The sequence below is a fragment of the Hylobates moloch genome, unplaced genomic scaffold, assembly GCF_009828535.3.
Source record: "Hylobates moloch isolate HMO894 unplaced genomic scaffold, HMol_V3 SCAFFOLD_5, whole genome shotgun sequence".
NCBI lineage: Eukaryota > Metazoa > Chordata > Mammalia > Primates > Hylobatidae > Hylobates > Hylobates moloch.
In genome coordinates this window covers 97,607,564-97,627,776 of record NW_026652280.1, presented here as the reverse complement: position 1 = coordinate 97,627,776, position 20,213 = coordinate 97,607,564, and the positions used below count along the sequence as shown (strand labels likewise).

Below are 20,213 nucleotides of genomic sequence, written 5' to 3'. Positions count from 1 at the left end.
TGTGTAAAACTTCTATTTTTTAAAAATAAAAAGTCCTTTTATTCCAATCTATCTATTCACGTGAAGGTTTCTCAGTGCTGACATCTGTAAAAAAGAAAATTAAAATAGAATCAAGGGTTGAGATTTTTGCAAACTTACATTCTATATCCCTAACACTTGGTTCTTGTAGATTTTCAATAAATGTCTGGTGAATCAGTTGACTAAATTTATTCATGGATACATGTTTCAATTCTAAAATGTTAAAAAGTACTCCACTGAGTCATTAAGAGGTGGATTTTAATAAAATTTACCTTTTTATGTTTAATAATTTTTGAAAAAATCTGCAATTTATTCCCATAGTTTTGATCAGTTTTGTACCTATAATAATTCTAAAGATAATTCAATGCAGAAGAAATGTTTTAACACAGAGCCTTATGATCACAGAAATTTTTTTAAATGAAAGTGATCAGTAAAATATTTTCAGAAATAAAGATGAATTACATTGCACCTAAAATTTTGAATGAAAAAATACCAATGAAAATGTGCATTCACAGCCATAAAATTAAAAAAAAAATCACATGCATACAGTGAAGGGAACAATATTGGGCAAGGTGGGGATGGTTAATGGGTACGAAAAAAATAAAAAGAATGAATAAGACCTATTTGTTAATAGCACAGTTATAATCTGTAATAACTTAATTTTATATTTTATAATAACTTAAATAATGTAACTGGATTGTTTTAAATGCAAAGGATAAATGCTTGGGAGTATGGATACCCCATTCTCCATGGCGTGATTATTACACATTGCATGCCTGTATCAAAACATCTCATGTACCTCATAAATGTATATACTTACTATGTATCTCATGTACCCCATAAATGTATATACTTACTATGTATCTCATGTACCCCATAAATATATACACATACTACATACTCACAAAAATTTAAAATTTTTCTTTGAAAAAGAAGAGAACAATAGATGCTGGGGCCTAGAAGGTCTTTCCCAGGGACACTACTGGAGGGTGGAGGGTGAGGAGAGAGTGAGGATTGAAAAATTAACCTATTGAGGGGCGGGCGCATTGGCTCACGCTTGTAATCCCAGCACTTTGGGAGGCCGAGGTGGGTAGATCATGAGGTCAGGAGATCGAGACCAACCTGGATAACATGGTTAAAACCCATCTCTACTAAAGATACAAAAAATTAGCCGAGCGTGGTGGTGGGTGCCTGTAGTCCCAGCTACTCAGGAGGCTGAGGCAGGAGAATGGTGTGAAACCAGAAGGCGAGCTTGCAGTGAGCCAAGATCATGCCACTGAGCTGCTGGGTGACAGAGCGAGACTCTGTCAAAAAAAAGAAAGAAAAAAGAAAGAAAGAAAGAAAGAAAGAAAGAAAGAAAGAAAGAAAGAAAAAAGAAAGAAAGAAAGAAAGAAAGAAAGAAAGAAAGAAAGAAAGAAAGAAAGAAAGAAAGAGAAAAATTCCCTATTGAGTACTATGCTAATTACCTTGGTAACAAAATAATCTGTACACCAAACCCCTGTGACATACAATTTACCCATATAACACACCCACACATGTACCCCCTGAACCTAAAATATAAGTTACAAGAAAGAAAAAAAAGGAAAATGTGCATTCACAGAAAAAAGAAAATATGATAGTATCAAATCCATAGAGTATTTATATTTTATTCTATATACTTACAAAAGTAATATCATAATTTATTGCAAATACTCATATTTACTGTGTCAAAAATCACATTTTTGCAACTATATGCATACTTTGGTGATATTGCAGGTTCAGTTCCAGACCACCAAAATCAAGCAAATGCTGCAATAAAGCAAGTCACACAGATTTTTTGGTTTCCCAGTGCATGTAAGTTATGTTTACACTCAACTCTATGCACATAAAGAAGAAAATCTGGAGGAAACGGCTAAATTCCTGGAAACACACAATCTCCCAAGATTGAACCAGGAAGAGACAGAAACCCTTGTAGACCAATATCAAGCACTGAAGTTGAATTAGTAATAAAAAAACTTACCAACCAACACGAAAGCCCTAGACCAGATGGATTCACAGCTGAATTCTACCAGATGTACAAAGAATAACTGGTACCAATCTTGCTGAAACTATGCCAAAAAATCAAGGAGGAAGGGCTCCTGCCTAACTCATTCTATGAAGCCAGCACCAGCCTGATACAAATATTCTGGCAGAGACACAGCGGAAAAGAAAATTTCAGGCCAATATTCTCAATGAACATATTTGCAAAAATTCTCAATGAAATATTAGCAAACTGTATCCAGCAGCATATAAATAAGTTAATACACCACTATCAAGTCCTGTTCTCATCACCTCACAGTAGATGAAGGTGAGACCTTGTATCTCTTATTCATTCTTCCCTCAAATCTTTACACACTGATGGCTTAAGAGAAGGTAGCAGAAATAATTTCTTTGCACAGTGTCTGGATGTAGTAGCAGTTCAATGAATATTAATAGGTAAAAGAAGATATTGGAGAAGAAACATGATCAGAACAAAAATGATGACAGGAGGTGCCTCCTGAAGCACGTTCTGGCTGTGGCAGGTAATAAGCCTCAAGCATTTTCATAAGGTTTTATGGCAAGTCTTAATGATGCCCCATCCTTGTTGTTGATCTTCCCTTCTGATTCCTCCGTGTTATGATTTCTTCACAGGAGAGTAGATGACTTGGGAGTCCTGGGAGAGACATACAGGAATAAAGACCAAAGTGATCAAGAAAATAAATAACGGGGAGGAAGGAAAGATGAAGAACTTCCAAGGAGTCTAGCTCACCTTGTTCTCCAGGAGTGTCCTGATGTTTGCTGTTAAGGAAAAAGTAATAGTTCTGAACTGTTGCATTCTTACTTAGGCCACACTCCTAGACTTTATGCCCCAGGGTATAGAACTACTATGCTTAGTATGTGGAATCCCATTTTCTCCTGTTCTGTAAAATCCATTCTTAAAGTTGTTAATACTGAAGTCCTTCTAAGACTCTCTCCATCTTCCAAGCCCTCCACCAGCACTTACTAACAAAGCGCTTCCTTTCTCTAATGCAACTTCCCATAGGTCATTGTCTTTATAATTTTTTCCTCTTGACTTCTCTGTTACAGCATTCTGTCAGGGCTGTTTCCTGTTCTTTCTCTATGTTCCTGAGACAACCAACCATGTGTGGTTCACCTCACTACATAGAAGGAAATTGGAGTAGAAGCATAGATAACAGAAGACAGACTCTGAATCACGTAGTATTTTGAATCTGGTTGCAGGAGCTGCTTAGTGATGTCTGCTTCTTTTCCCCTTTTTCCAGGTATGCATAGTGAGATAACATCCCTTTCCTTCCCTTGAAGATTTACAACTAGAGGGCTTGGAAAATGACTGCACTTTTTGATTCTGCTAGGCTGGTCAGATAGAGAAAGAGAATAATAGGGTAATCAACTCCCTATAGGAAGTTGAAGTAGCAAATCCAAGCAATGCAGACAGAGGACCCACCTTCAGAGGCTCAGAGGAGAGTAGCTAGATGACCACTGACCAGGAAATCAGCCAAGCTGTCAACAGCCACTGGCTCCATCAGGGGCAACCAGGAGCACAGAACAAAGGACAGCTTTTAGGGTTGTTGGTATAAGGGTTGTAGTTTTAAGGGCACTGAAGCAGAAATTTAAAGGACACTCCTCTGCACTGCTGCAGAACTCAGCAGTTCCTGCAAAGCTACATGTCGAAGTGAAAATTCTCTAGGTCATGTTGATTTATTCAGTTATTCCTCCCATCCCATATGAAGACTACAGATCCTTCAAAAGAGACACTTTAATGACCCTGTTCACCTGAGAGTATTCCTCTTGGACTTTAGACATGCTCACTCTTGCCTGATTTCCTTCTTTTGCCTTGAATCTTAGATTCTCCCTGACTATCTTACCCCATTCAAATGAAGACTCATTAGACCATCTCCCTATTTTTTTTTTTTAAGTTTGCTTTCTTCACAAGAGCCTAGCTCCAGGTGTCTCTTGCTCCCTTCTGGATCAACAGATTTCCTATCAAGGGCAAGCGATGTATTAAAACCTCTATTGCTGGCCGGATGCAGTGGCTCACACCTGTAATCCCAGCACTTTGGGAGGCTGAGGTGGATGGATCACTTGAGGTCAAAGTTTGAATCCAGCCTGGCCAACATGGTGAAACCCTGTCTCTACTAAAAATACAAAAATTAGCTGGGCGTGGTGGCGCATGACTGTCATCCCAGCTACTCAGGAGTCTGAGAGAGGAAAATCAAGCAATTTTCCTGTCTCAGCTCACAGGCAGAGATTGCAGTGAGCTGACATTGCACCACTGCACTCCAGCCTGGGCAACAGAGCAAGACTCCTTCTCAAAAATAGATAAATAAATAAATAAATAAAGCCCCTATTGCATACAATGCATCACTTTCCTGTGACTATGCATATGACAAGAACCACTTTGCAGTTTCTCACCTGAGCCTTCTGGCTGCTGGATGCTCCAGACCTGAGAATAAACCACATCCACATCTACAGAGCTCACTGCAGGGAGAAGACAAGAGTTCACAGATGTTGGTGGCCAAGGGTTCGCACTTCATACACATCTTCCCAGTTCCTGGCTTAATGATTATATCCTTCCTCTCAACCCCAACATGATTCCAAGAGAGTCATTTATTTATGGGGAATGGCTGGGCCTCAGGGGTTGGGGTGGCTACACCACCCACATAATGGTCTCCACTCCTGTCTCCTCTTTCTTTTCTGCCTCAGCCTCAGAGCCCCTCCCAGTGGAGACACTCACCATTGACATACACTGGCTGCAGCTCCTCCATGTCTGGGGTTGGGCTTGAATACGTGAACTCTTGAGGATATGGCCTGGAAGCCCCTCTGTGAGAAAGTGAATTAACTGCATGATAGAGTCCCCGGGGCAGTGAGCGAGAACAGAGGGGAGACTGGCTGAGGAGAGAGCAGGTAGAAGCCCTGCAGCCATGGCTCTCTGCTTGGGTGATTTTATGGCCCTTTGTATAGACTATCTACTTTGATATGGCCAAAACTTCTGTTCCTTATCTTTGGCTTTTTCAAAAGTTATAAATAAGACAATGATAGTGCTCCAGAATCTTTTTTTATTATAAACTGTCATAAAACTTTGCCTGCCTTTTTCTCATTACTTTATCTCTCTCACTCCTTCTGGACATATACTACATACCTATAGCACAGTATGTCCCTGGAGGAAATACACATTTTGTGTGTATGTTCATTCCTCTAAATGTCTAACAAAAACTTACTTATACATTATAGGTATTCAATAATCTTGAATATATGAATTTATATATTAATTTAAATGTATGTAATCCTATACAAGATAACACCAAGGATCATGTGGACCACCTTAAGACAGTGCCCTGGTGGCATAAATGTAATGCAGTAGAGACAAGAGTATTACAGAAAGATACCGTGTTAATTACATAGCCTCAGTCTCAGCGTACAAGCAGAGTACAGTAGGTATTTAAAACTGAATGAAGGAGACCTCTAGAATTAAAATTTTTACTAGGAAGCGTTCTCACCTGGGTTCATTTGTGGCAGAACTTTCTCCTGAAATGCAAATAAAACAAAATTCATTTCAGAGAAGGAAGCTTTATCTCTTAAAATTTTGACATGATTTAACTACATATAATCAGCTGGTAAGACATAGGATATAGAAGAGTGATCCAATTGTATTTCATCTAAATGGCTACTTATTTATTCCAACACAACTAGTTGTTAGTAAAATAATTCATTCTTTTTTTCCCCACTGATTTAAAATGCCACTTCAAATAGCAAACCCTTCATGCACTGGTAAATGTTTCTTGATTTTCTATTCTGTTCTATTGCCTCTGTCTATTCATGTACCTGTACAATGTTGTTCTAACTATCCTAATATATAACATATTTTAACCATTGATGACTAATTTTATTTTATTGCTCCTCTGTATTAGATTTTATGCAGCCATTCTTAATTTTTAAATGTTTGATATTTGCAACACTTAGTCTTTAGGAGTGATCTTGGGGCTAAGCTGGATATTGACATTCGTAAGGCAAACTAGGCCATCTCTTGCACCATTTTGCTTTGTGAAGAGATGTAAAACAAGAAACGTAGCATATTAGCATAGATGTATCAGCTGTGTCTTTAAAGAGAATCCTCATAGTGATCCAGGAGATATTTTCTAGTCCTCCATTAATACCTCAGGAAACAATGCCACATAGATGTATATAGAGGCCACCCCAGCTCAAAAGCTTCATGCTTTGTAGAAATCAGTATCGCTTGTAACACCCATGAGTGTGTGCGTGTAGCTTCCAGAGGTCACCACTGCAAGAGATATGCTAAATTTCAAGAGTTACATTGCACTTGGGGATACCCCAGTTGTGCTTCCCATCAGGCTTATATAATCGTGGTCAAAGTCCTCCCAGTTTAGGTGCAGTTTGCCAATCATGGAAAATACTGCTAGTAGCTCAGCCAATATTTCAACTTTGTTAGGCTTTACAGAAAACAGTGCTAGAAAATTAACTTTGATTTAGTTTGCCAAGGAGAAGGTAAAACTTCTTTATAATTAGCTTGTTTAGTCTTCAAGGAAAGGAATGACCTCAGAATTGTCTACCAAGCCAAACTGTCATTAAAGCGTAAGTCAGGGGCAGTCGGTCATATTCAAACATGTATTAAATTAGTGTATATGTTTCCAACAATTCCTTCTTAAAGAAATTATTTTAAAATGGACTTCAAAAATAGTTCTACTATCTAAGCACTTTTGAATAATAACAAAATCTGATGATACATTGGTTCACAAAGAAAACCTCCAAAATATTCCAAAAATCGACATGGTACAAATAATATTCCTTGATCATAATGGAACTGGTAATTCATAACAAAACTATGAAAAAATTGACATATGTCTATAATTTGTCAATTTAAAGGAAGCAAGTCTTAAGCAACTGAATACGTATACAAATATAGAAAAAAAAGGAAGACTAAATATCCAATTTGTTCAAAAGAATAAAACCAACAAAAATAGAAGGCAATAACTAACAAAGATAAAAGCAGAATTCTAGATTTAGAAAGAAATATTGGTAGATCAAATAATAAATTCTAAGAGTTTTACCATACAGGAGATACAGGCACTATCTTTCTAGATGATTACATTTCAAAGGGATGGCTCCCAAGTCTTAGAGATAGACATTTCTGCGTTGTAAAACTGGCAAGAGGCTAAGAGAAGATTTATATCTCAAAGAGGCAGAGAAAGAATTTACAATTGCAAGTTTTCTAAAGTAAATGCTCTAAGAAAAGGGAGACGAGGAGCCTATAGTCAATTGGAGGACAATATTAAGGCCAGTTTGGTGTGGGGAGGAGTGCCCTGTGTGGACACATGCCTGAGGAATCTTAAGGAGCCCTGAAAAGCAGATAAAGGAACATTCATTTCAGGGGAGATATGGTCATCTGCCTGAGGCAGGAGCTGCATATTTACAGGTGGGTGCAATGGTGTGCAAGTGTTTCTCGTGGATGGATCTGAGCCCTGTGGAAGAGAGGCATAGCTTGAAGCCATTTAAAAATCTGGCCAAGGGGACTTCCTGAGGAGGTATAGGCTTCCAAAATAAGGGTGGAGGGGAAGAGGAAGAAGGCTTTAGATTCTTAGAAACCGAAGAGAGATGTTAAGTGCTCAGCTGGAAAAAAACGAATCACCTGCATCACAAGATGCAGGTAGGTAATGTTCATAGTTGGGGGCTCTGGAGAATCCAGAAACACACCCCCAAAATAGGAGCCGATTTTCTCAACCCAGCAAACCTGGAGAGTCAGCTTTTTTGGAGCCAGAGGAAATCAATGCCAACCATGAGGGCTTCAAAAACAGAAGCAAGTCGAGGAAGGAGAGAAACACCTGGCCAGAACCGTTTCCATATTGCGGAAGGCTGGCCTGAAGAGGGTCTAAGCTGAGTGGGTGGGAGGTGAGTGCTTTAACTTTGAGATTCAGAAAGCTGCTTAATGAACAAGCACTCTTTGGAGAAACTATGTTTTTGTTGTTGTTTGCCTAAAATTATATAGGAGTGATATGGTGTGGCTGTGTCCCCACCCAAATCTCATCTGGAATTCCCACATGTTGTGGGAAGTACCCAGTGGGAGGTAACTGAATCATGGGAGCAAGTCCTTCCCGTGCTGTTCTCGTGATAGTGAATAAGACTCACAAGAGCTGATGGTTTTAAAAAGAGCAGTTTCCCTGCACAAGCGTATCTCTTTGCCTGCCACCATCCACATAAGATGTGACTTGCTCCTCCTGGTTTTCTGCCATGACTGTGAGGTTTCCCCAGCCATGTGGAACTATAAGTCCAATTAAACCTCTTTCTTTTGTAAACTGCCTTGTCTCAGGTATGTCTTTATTAGCAACCGACTAATACAGGAGTAAGTGGATAGACTATGGGCCTGCCTGCGATTTCAGCCAGAGTCAGGGAAAACACAATCCTCTAAGACTGAGTGTGAATGGGCAGTAGGAAGAGGAAGATAAAAAATTAAATTTTATGGTTGCACTCTAAGAGTACCCTTGTTCAATAAATCAGTTATCATAGCAAAAATTAATCAATATCTCAAGAGTAAACTTAGCAAGAAATGGTGAAAGCCTATATAAGTAAAACTCTAAAACACTATGACTCAAAATTTACCAAAAGTAGACATACTCTTGGATAGAAACATTTCTCATTATAAAGCTGTCAATTCTTCCGTAATTAATCTCAAAATTTAAGAGAAACCTAACAAAAATACTTTCTTGAGAGACACTGGTTATATTGTTTGTGGGGAAAATAAATAAGCAATAATATCCAGAAAAGTTCTGTAAGAATAACATAGTCATGATGGGAACAATCTTGATGGAAGAAAAAAAGTATTGTTATAAAGCGAAGGCATACAAGTCACACACACAAACACACATATGCACATACTGACATACACACAAACAGCATAAGGCATCAAAGATAGATCTGAATAGTATCAGATATTTAGTATAGCTGAACTGCTTTTATCCATAACATTTCTGTCGCCATGTGTGTGTGGGGTTTTTCTTCCCCATACCAGTCAATTTTCCAACTCTTAGGACACTAATTACAATTAAACTCAGTTCTAACACTACTCAGAGTTAGTGCAGACCCCACAGGTAAAGGAGTGTGTCCCGCAAAACTGCCCCCAACTCCAGATGCCAATAATATGTCATGGGCCTCATATCCTTCTGACCAAATGACTATAAATTGGGGATTCCCAGGACTCTTTCCTCAGTTTCAATAATTTGCTATATAGAACTTGAAGAAACACTTCAGTTACTTTTACTGGGTTATTACGAAGGATGTTATAAAATATACAAATATACAACCAAATGAAAAAGTTTAGGTAAGACAATGTCTGGAAGTGTACTGAACACTGGAGTTTCTGTTCCCAAGGAAATGGGGTGCTCTACCCTCCCAGTACATTGATGTATTCACCAACTGGCAAGCTCGCCAAATCCCATTGTTTAGGATTTTTATAGCAGTCCCATTACATAGGTATGATTGATTAAATCATTGGCAATTGATGGTTAGATGAATCTTCAGTCCCTCTCCTGTCCTCAGAGGTCCAGGGGTGGGGTTCGAAGTTCCAACCCTCTAATCAAAAAGTTGGTGTTTCTGAAAACCAGCTCTCATATTGAAGCCATCCAGGAGCCCCTCTGTTGAGAGTCATCTCATTAGCATACCAAAGACACTCAACACTCAAGGAATTCTTAGAGTTTTAGGAACTCAGGGGTCAGGAACTAGGGACAAAGACCAAATGTATTAAATAATTTCTTCTTATATCACAATACCATAGGATATTATAAAGGCATCACTGTACTTTAAAAAGATAATTAAATAAAGCACACAGAAATAATGAAATAGCTATCTGAAAAAAAAGATTAGATTCTAGTTCAGTACCTATTCAAAAAGATTTCTGGATGTGTCACAGGTATTTGAACCAGAGCAACTCCATCTTGAATAGGAGTTGGGTAAAATGAGGCTGAAACCTACTGGGCCCCATTCCCAGACAGTTAGGCATTCTAAGTCACAGGATGAAATAGGAGGTCGGCACAAGATACAGTTCATAAAGACCTTGCTGATCAAATTGGTTGCAGTAAAGGAGCCAGCAGAAACCCACCAAAACCAAGATAGAAACAAGAGTGACCTCTAGTTGCCCTCACTGCTACACTCCCACCAGTGGCATGATGGTTTACAAATGCCATGGCAATATCAGGAAGTTATCCAATACGGTCTAAAAAGGGGAGGCATGAATAATCCACCCTTTGTTTAGCATATCATCAAGAAATAACCACAAAAATGGGCAACAAGCAACTCTTGGTGCTACTCTGCCTATGGAATAGCCGTTCTTTCATTCCTTTACTTTCTTAATAAACTTGCTTTCACTGTACTGTATGGACTCGCCCTGAATTCTTTCTTACTTGAGATTCAAGAGCCCTCTCTTAGGGTCTGGATTCAGACCCCTTTCCAGTAACAGATGGATCAAAAATTTAAGCATAAATATAAAGTGATACAATTCTAGAAGAAAATATGGGCCTGGCACAGTAGCTCACACCTGTAATCCCAGTACTTAGAGAGGCCAAGACTGGTAGATCACTTGAGCTCAAGAGTGCGAGACCAGCCTGGGCAACATGGAGAAATCCCATATATATAAAAAATACAAAAACTAGCCAGTCAAGGTGGTGCATGCCTGTGGTCTCAGCTACTCAGGAGGCTGAGGTAGGAGTATCACTTGAGTCCAGCAGGTTGAGGTTGCAGTGATCCGAGATTGCACCACTGCACTCTAGCCTAGGTGACAGAGCGAGACCCTGTCTCGAAAAAAAAAAAAAAAGAAAGAAAAAAAAGGAGAACTTTTTTATCATCTAAGAATGGGGAAGACCTTCCAAAATAGGTTACCAAACCTAGAACCCATAAAAGAAGATACTGATAAGTTAGACCACATAAAAATAATTATTTTTATAGTAAGAATTTCAATATGAAAGGCAATGCAAACTGCAGACTGGGGACCCTTTTCACTATTCATACCTCAGACAAAGAGCTAATATATTTAGTATAAACAGATCATCTACAAATCACTAAGAATGAGACAAAAAACCCAACGTAAAACAATGAAACTATGTGAACAAAGAGCTCACCATAAACAGAAACATAAATCAAAACTACAGGGCAGTAATGTTTCTCAATTGAAAAACAGGCAAAAAAATCAAAACTTACAATACTTTGTGTGGCTGGTGTGTCATAAACAAGCATGTTTATGACATGTTCTTAAGGGAGTATAATTTTATACAACTATGAGTAACCCTGACAATATCTATCAAATTAGAAAGGTATCTAATTTGAATATAGAAATTTTATTTATAAGAATTAATTCCACAGGCATACTGTACATGTAAGAAATGACATCTAAAAGAAAAATTATTGTAGCATTGTGTGTCATGGAAAACAACTTGAGATCATCTAAATCTCCATCAATAGGTAATCATTAACATTAAGATAACTATTGCAAATCCATGAATAGAATACTTTGCCTCCACTAAAAAGATGTTACAGTTCTATACATATTTATATCAAACAGTTCTCAAATAATATTCATAGAAAAGTGAAGTGTAGCACATAGTATGTTATTATTTGTGTGAAAATAAAGAATATGTATGTATACAATGACATCATGTAAGTCTAAAATATCTCTGGAAAAATAAATGAGATATTGCTAAGAGTGGGAGCCTCTGAGGAAGGGAACCAAGAGGTCCAGGAACAGGTGTGAGAGAAAGGATTACTTTTTACTGTCATATTCTTTGATATTGTTTGGATGTTTTACCAGTTGTATTTGTAACATATTTATTCAGTTATTTATTTTAAAGAAAAAATAAAAGATATTGGGCCACTCTGAAAGGGACTATGTTAATAGTTTATTTTAGTTTATTTTAGGTTGACATAGAGGTATCATGGTCCTCATGATAAGAGATTAGCCAATGAAAGAAAGCATTGCTTTCATTAGGCAACAGCCACTGCCTTGCCCTTATATTTCTATGCTGTGCAAAGCTCAAAAGTGAATGATTTAGGGTATGGCTAATTTATGTAGGGGTCCGAGGACCTTCATGGAAGGAAAGGGATCAAGACGCTGACTTTCTTTAGTTATTAGATCATCTTTTGATAAATTGAGGTGGTCCCAATTAAGTCATCTACTTGAAAGAAAGAATTGTCTTAAGTGAAACTCACCATGAAATAAATTGCCAGTTTGGGATATCTGGCCAGGCATGGTGACTCATGCCTGTAATACCAGTGCTTTGGGAGGCCAAGGCAAGAAGATCGCTTGAGCCCAGGAGTTCAAGACTAGCCTCGGCAACATATAAAGTCATCTCCAGAAGTAATTAAAAAGTTAGCAAGGCATGGTGATGCATGCCTGTGGTCCCATCTACTTGGGAAATTGAGGCAAGAGGATCACCTGAGCTTGGGACATCAAGGCTGCAGTGAGCCATGATCATACCACTGCACTCTGGCCTGAGTAGCAGAGTGACACTTTGTCTGAAAAAAAAAAAAAAAAAAAAAAAAAAAAGTTGGATATCCGAAGGTCAAAGCCATGACTTGAGATTGAAAACTTCTGAAGCAGCCTAATTTTGGAAGCAAATTTAGTAAAAAATAATTTTGTGTGGTTGTGTGCTTGTAAACTAAAAAGTAATAGGAAGATAGTATGTGAGGCAATACATGTTAATTAGTTCAATCTAGCAATTCCACAATGTATACTTATTTGAAAACATCATGCTATACATAAATACATGCAATTTTTATCTGTCAATTAAAAATCAATTAAATTTTTTTAAAGTTACAAGAGTGGAAGTGCAGGTCAAAAACCATGTGGTAGATCCATGCAGTAAAGGCTCCCAATTTGTTCCTATCTTCTTGTATGCATTGTCTCGCAATGTGACTCTGTCATTTGTCAGCAAAGAGGTAGACACTATTTCTCTACCACTTGCATTTGGTTATGACCATACGACTTACTTTTTGATCAATGGGACTTTTTGATCAATAACAACAGTGACAAATTAGGAGGCTTATATTAGTACTTGTCCTTGCTTGGGAACATTTATAAACTGAATGTTTGTGTCCTGCCCAAATTCCATATATTGAAGTACTAATGCCAAATGTGATTATAGTTGGAAATGGAACGTTTATAGAAGTAATTAATTTTAAGTGAGATCATAAGAGTGGAGCCCTGATACAATAGGATTAGTGTTTTTATAAGAAGGGGGGGGTTTAAGGGTACAGCAAACCACCATGGAACGTGTATACATATGTAACAAACCTGCACGTTCTGCACATGTACCCCAGAACTTAAAGTATAATTAAAAAAAAAAGAAAGAACAGCAGAGAATTTGCTCTTTCTTTCTGCATGTACACACGAATAATTCGTGTGAGCACATAGCAAGACGGTAGCTGCCTGCAAGCTAAGAGAAGAGGCCTCAGAATGAAACTTATCTTGCTGGCATCTTAACCTTACACTTCCCAGCCTTTAGAATTGTAAGAAAATTAATTTTGGGGGCCGGGTGCAGTGGCTCACACCTGTAATCCCAGCACTTTGGGAGGCCGAGGCAGGTGAATCACGAGGTCAGGAGATCGAGACCATCCTAGCTAACACGGTGAAACCCCGTCTCTACTAAAAATACAAAAAATTAGCCAGGCGTGGTGGCGGGTGCCTGTAGTCCCAGCTACTCGGGAGGCTGAGGCAGGAGTATGGCGTGAACCCAGGAGGCAGAGCTTGCAGTGAGCCTAGATGGTGCCACTGCACTCTAGCCTGGATGACAGAGTGAGACTGTGTCTCAAAAAAAAAGAAAATTCGTTTTTGTTCTTTAAGCCACCCAATCTGTGGCATTTTGTTGTGCTATCTCAAGAAGACCAACACAGACACCCTACACTGTCTTCACGGGAAAGAGCAACTATTGTCTTTTGTAAGTATAAAACAGTTGAAGATGGGCTTCGTGTATCATGGCGTAGATCTGAGGTAACTTTCTCGTTTTGTAGGTGAGGAAACAGAGCAGAGTTGGTTACCCAAACAGAGGGTGGCTATTTCACCCCTGAAAGAGCAGTGATGAGGCAGGAGGCTCTATAAAAGAATGAGGAACTGGGAAAGATATTTTGGGAATAAAGTAGCAGAGAGGGGTGAAGAAGTGTAATATAAGACTTACTTAGATCATCTGTTTAAAAAATAAAACTTCCATTGAACTTGAGAATACTGGCTTGCACAAAAGGGAAAAAATACCTAGGAATACAACTAACCAACAAGGTGAAAGAACTCCACAGCAAGAATTACAAAACACTGCTGAAAGAAATCAGAGATGACACAAACAAATGAAAAAACATTCCATGCTCATGGATAGGAAGAATCAATGTTGTTAAAATGGCCACACTCTTCAAAGCTATTTACAGATTCAAGGCTATTCCTAGAAAACTACCAATGACATTGTTTACAAAATTAGAAAAAAAAATCTAAAATTCATTTAGAACCAAAAAAGAGCCCAAATAGCCAAAGCAGTCCCAAGCAAAAAATAAAAATAAAAAAGCTAGAGGGATAACACTATACAACTTTAAACTGTATCACAAGACTACAGTAACCAAAATGGCATGGTACTGCTACAAAAACTGACATGTAGACCAATGAAATGGATTAGAGAACACAAAAATAAAGCCATACATCTACAACCATCTGATCTTCTACAAAGCTGATAAACACAAGCAATGGGGAAAGGACTCTCTATTTAATAAATGCTGATGGGATAACTGATGACTAACCACATGCAGAATATTGAAACTGGACCACTACCTTTCACCATATACAAAAATCAACTCAAGATGGATCAAATTCTTAAATGTAAAACCTAAAACTATAAAGATCTGATATGGTTTGGCTGTGTCCCCACCCAAATCTCATCTTGAATTGTAGTTCCCATAATCCCAACGTGTTACGGGAGGGACCCGGTGGGAGGTAATTGAATCATGGGGCTGGTTACCCCCATGCTGTTCTTGTGATAGTGAGTTAGTTCTCATAAGATCTGATGCTTTTTCCCCCTTTCCTTGGCACTTCTCTCTCCTGCTACCCTGTGAAGAAGGACATGTTTGCTTCCTCTTCTGTCATGATTGTAAGTTTCCTGAGGCCTTCCCAGTCATGTGGAATTGTGAGTCAATTAAACCTCTTTCCTTTGTAAATTACCCAGTCTTGGGTATTTCTTTATAGCATTGTGAGAACAGACTAATACAAAACTCTAAAAGAAAATCTAGGAAATACCATTCTGGATATTGGCCAAAGAAAAGACTTCATGATGAAAACTCCAAAAACAATTGCAATAAAAACAAAAAAATTGACAAATGGGACCTAATTAAACTAAAGAGCTTCTTCACAACAAAAGAAACTAACAAAGTAAATAAACAATCTATAGAATGGAACAAAATATTTGCAAACTGTGCATCCAACAAAGGTTTAATACCTAGAATCCACTAGGAACTCAAACAAATCAATAAGCGAAAACCAAACAACCCTATTTAAAAATGGGTAAAGGACATGAACAGACACTTCTCCAAAAAAGACATATATGCAGCCAAAAATCATATGAAAAAATGTTCAGTATCACTTAATAATTAGGGAAATGTAAATCAAAACCCCAATGAGATACCATCTCACACCAGTCTGAATGGCTATTGAAAAGTCAAAAAATGAGATGCTGGTGAGGTTGCAGAGAAAAGGGAACACTTAACACATTGTTGGTCGCAATGTAAATTAGTTCAGCCACTGTGGAAAACAGTCTGGAGATTTCTCAAAGAACTTAAAATAAAACTACCATTTGGCCAAGCAAGGGGTCCATTACTGGGTATATTCCCAAAGGAATATAAATCGTTCTACTGCAAAGACACATGCATGCATATGTTCATTGTAGCACTATTCACAATAGTAAAGACATGGAATCAACCTAGATGCCCATCAACAGTATACCAGATAAAGAAAATGTGTTACATATACACTATGGAATACTATGCAGCTATAAAAAATGAGATTATGTCCTTTGTAGCAACATGGATGGAGCTGGAGACCATTATCCTAAGTGAATTAACACAGGAACAGAAAACCAAATATCACATGTTCTCACTGATATGTGAGAGCTAAACCTTGAGTACATATGAACACAAAGAAGAGTACAACAGACACTGGGACCTATTTGAGGGTGGAGGGAGGGAAGAGAGTGAAGATTGAAAAGCTCCCTATTGGGGCCAGGCGTGGTGGCTCACTCACTCCTGTAATGCCAGCACTTTGCGAGGCCGAGGTGGGTGGATTACTTGAGGCCAGGAGTTCAAGACTAGCCTGGTCAACATGGTGAAAGGCTATCTCTTCTAAAAAAAAAATACAAAAATTAGCTGGGCATCATGGCAGGTGCCTGTAATCTCAGCTACCCAAGAGGCTGAGGCAAGAAAATCGCTTGAACCCAGGAGGTGGAGGGTGCAGTGAGCCAAGATTGTTCACTGCACTCCAACCTGGGAGACAGAGACTTCATTAATAAGAAAGAAAGAAAGAGAGAGAGAGAGAAAGAAAGAAAGAAAGAAAGAAAGAAAGAAAGAAAGAAAGAAAGAAGAAAGAAAGAAAGAAAGAAAGAAAGAAAGAAAGAAAGAAAGAAAGAAAGAAAGAAGAAAGAAAGAAAAGCAAGCAAGGAGGAATGAAGGAAGGAAGGAGGGAAGGAAGGAAGAAAGGGCTGCCTGTTTGGTATCATGCTGATTACCTGGGTGACAAAATTATCTGTACACCAAACCTGCAAGACAACCAATTTACCTATGTAACAAACCTGCACATGTACCTCTTGAACCTAAAATAAATGTTGGAAGTAAAAAATAAAATACTGGCTTAAATGTTTACTATGTGGAAGAAAATTAATGAGTTCCAAAATTTATTTCACCTGTTGTAGTAGATAAGCATAAGAAAGCATTTTACAAGACCTTGTCTCCCCAAAAAGGCACACTTAAAAATAACTTTTGATAATTACAGATAATATATGTAAACCTGCCATATGTGGTTGACACAATAATTGGGTCATTGGTAATTTTTTTTGACTTGTGAAATATTAATAGGGCTCAGTATGACAAATCACTCTGATTTGTCTAAATTCTTGACAAATTAGAAATAATATGTTACAAAAACATATAGTCATGCTGAAAATGCCAAAAGACATGGCAGCTTAAGGAATATGTTGGTTGTAAAAGGTAGATAGCTTCAAACTTCCAGTAATGGTTAAGGAATGCATTTGAACCATCTTCTACTAAGGACAACTAGAAAGGCTGGGCAAAAGAGTTTTAAAGTCTGTTTATAAACATTGAAGTGGTAATAAGATAGTGAAGAACTGCTAAGAAAAGAGAGTAGAGAGGATCAGAGAGCGTGAGGATAAGCCCACCCAGCATGGTTTTGCCCTTCCCCTGACCATGCCAGAGCACACAGCCTGGGGGCCAGGGACTTGCCCAGCCCAGTCCACCATGATGGCACCTAACACTCCTCCAGGGGACTTGAGGTTGGGCTTACCAATTCTGCCACTATCACCACAACTGATACCTACCCGCATGCACCATCTGCAGGTCTGGAGTCTGACCTGCCCAGCCTATCACAGCCACTACCAACACCAGTATCCACTGTTTGGGACTCAGAGGGTGGACCTGCCACAGCCACTGCCATTGCCCAAACCATGCTGGCTGCCTAGGGGCCTGAGAACCCTTTCACCTGCCTGGCCCAGCATAGCCACTTCGGGTATGTGATTAAGTCACTTGGAGGACCAAGAATTGGCACATTTTTGAATACTTTTGGAAAAGTATTCAAATTATTGGGGTCCCAGATGGCAAAGACAGAATGAAAAGGTTAGAAAACCTATTTAATAAAATAATAGATGAAAACTTCCAAAGTCTAGCAAGAGATTTGGACATCCAGATACAAAACCTCTGAGATCCCCAAGCACATACAATGCAAAAAGGTCTTTTCCATGGCACATTATAATAAAACAGTCTAAAGTCAAATACAAAGACAGAATTTTTTCAATGGCAAGGGAAAATCCTCTAGTCACCTATAAAGAAAAACAAAACAAAACAAAACAAAAAATACACTCCAACCTTCCAGGCCAGGAGAGAACGATATGAAATATTCAAAGTGCTAAAATAAATAAAGTGCCAGTGAAGGAAATTAAATCCGGCAAAATATCCTTTATAAATAAGGAGAAATAAAATATTTCCCAGATAAGCAAAAGCTGGTGAAATTCGTCACCACTATCCCAGCCCTGTAAGAAATGCTCAAGGGAGTCCTAAACCTGAAAGCGAAAGGACAATACTTACCACCATGAAAATGCATAGGTAAAGCCAGGAGGTGCAACAAATTTAGGTTTGAGGCTTGGTCGTCAGGTACTGGCTGAGTAAGCATTGCAAACCACTTAAATTCCCCAAGATTGTTAGATGTAGAAAATACACACTAAGAGAAAAAACAACAAGGAAGACACAAAACAACCAGACAACAATTAACAATATGACAGGAAGAAAACTTCACATATCAATAATAACTTTGAATGTAAATTGATTAAATTCTTTACTTAAAATATATAGACAGGGTGCCGTGGCTCATGCCTGTAATTCCAGCACTTTGGGAGGCCGGGGCAGGAGGATCATATGAGGTCAGGAGTTCGAGACTAGCCTGGCCAACATGGTGAAACCCCATCTCTACTAAAAATACAAATAAATTAGCCAGGCATGGGGGCGGGTGCCTGTAATGCCAGCTACTCAGGAGGCTGAGGCAGGAGAATCTTTTGAACCTGAGAGGTGGAATTTGCAGGGAGCTGAGAACACACCGTTGTGCTCCAGCCTGGGTGACAAGAGTGAAAACTCCATCTCAAAAACAAACAAAGAAAATATATATTTATAGACTGGCTGAATGGATATTAAAAATGTGACCCAACTCTGTGTTACCTATAAGAAACGTACTTTACCTGTAAAGACATATATAGACTGAAAGTAAAAGGATGGAAAAAGATAGTTCACACAAACAGAAACCAAAAATGAGCGGTAGCTATACTCATATCAGATAAAACAGACTAAGTCAAAAACAGTAGGCTGGGCACGGTGGCTCATGCCTGTAATCCCAGCACTTTGGGAGGCCAAGGCGGGCAGATCAGGAAGTCAAGAGACCGAGAACATCCTGGCCAACATGGTGAAACCCCGTCTCTACTGAAAATACAAAAAATTAGCTGGGCAGGGTGGCAGGCACCTATAATCCCAGCTACTCGGGAGGCTGAGGCAGGAGAATGGCGTGATCTCGGGAGGCTGAACTCGCAGTGAGCCGATATCTTGCCACTGCACTCTAGCCTGGGCGATAGTGCGAGACTCTGTCTAAAAAAAAAAAAAAAAAAAGCAAAAAATAGCTGGGTGTGGTGGCACGCGCCTGTAGTCCCAGCTACTTGGGAGGCTGAGGCAGGAGAATCACTTGAACCCAGGAGGCGGAGGTTGCAGTGAGCAGAGATTGCGCCACTGCACTCCAGCCTGGTGACAGAGTAAGACTCCGCCTCAAAATAATAAATAAATAAATAACGGTAAAAAAAAAAAAAAAAAAAGGCAAAAATAAAGGGATCAATCCAGCAAGAGAATATAGAGGATATATATGTACCCCACACTTGAGCACCCAAATTCATACAGTAAATATTGCTTAAACAAAAAATAGAGACAGACTTTGATACAATAATAGTGGGGTAATTCAACACTTCACTCTCAGCATTAGACAGATCATCTGAATAGTAAATCAACAAAGAAACACTGAAATTAAACTGTACTTTAAACCAAATAGCCTTAACAGGCATTTACAGAACATTTTGTTCAACAGCTACAGAATACACATTTTTCTCACTTGTACATGGAACATTCTCCAGAATAGACCATATGTTAGGCCACAAAACAAGTCTCAACAAATTATTAAAATCAAAATCATATCAAATATCTTCTCAGACCACAAGGAAATGAAGCTAGAAATCAATACCAAGATAAATTTTGAAAACTGTACAAATAAGTGGAAATTAAACAACATGCTCCTAAACAACCATTGGGTCAATGAAGAAATTAAGATGGAAATCAAAAATATTTGAAACAAGTGAAAATTGAAACGTAACGTACTAAAACCTGTGGGATACAGCAAAAGT

The 20,213-nt window shown here is 38.6% G+C and overlaps 1 protein-coding gene across 2 annotated transcripts in view; it reads right to left on the bottom strand.

The window, feature by feature from the left end:
* Positions 1–1,647: 1,647 nt before the first annotated feature.
* FCRL2 (Fc receptor like 2) overlaps positions 1,648–20,213 on the bottom strand; it is a 31,195-nt gene continuing 12,629 nt past the window's right edge. Inside the window, exons 8-12 of one of the 2 annotated variants that reach the window (XM_032151914.2) lie at positions 5,532–5,559; positions 4,769–4,854; positions 4,447–4,512; positions 2,786–2,814; positions 1,648–2,689 (exon numbers count right to left, since the gene is read on the bottom strand). In XM_032151914.2, the coding sequence (XP_032007805.1) occupies positions 2,651–2,689; positions 2,786–2,814; positions 4,447–4,512; positions 4,769–4,854; positions 5,532–5,559 (248 nt within the window). In that variant the 3' untranslated portion in view covers positions 1,648–2,650. The remainder of the gene's footprint in view (positions 2,690–2,785; positions 2,815–4,446; positions 4,513–4,768; positions 4,855–5,531; positions 5,560–20,213) is intronic. The other variant, XM_032151915.1, reaches the window with a different exon arrangement.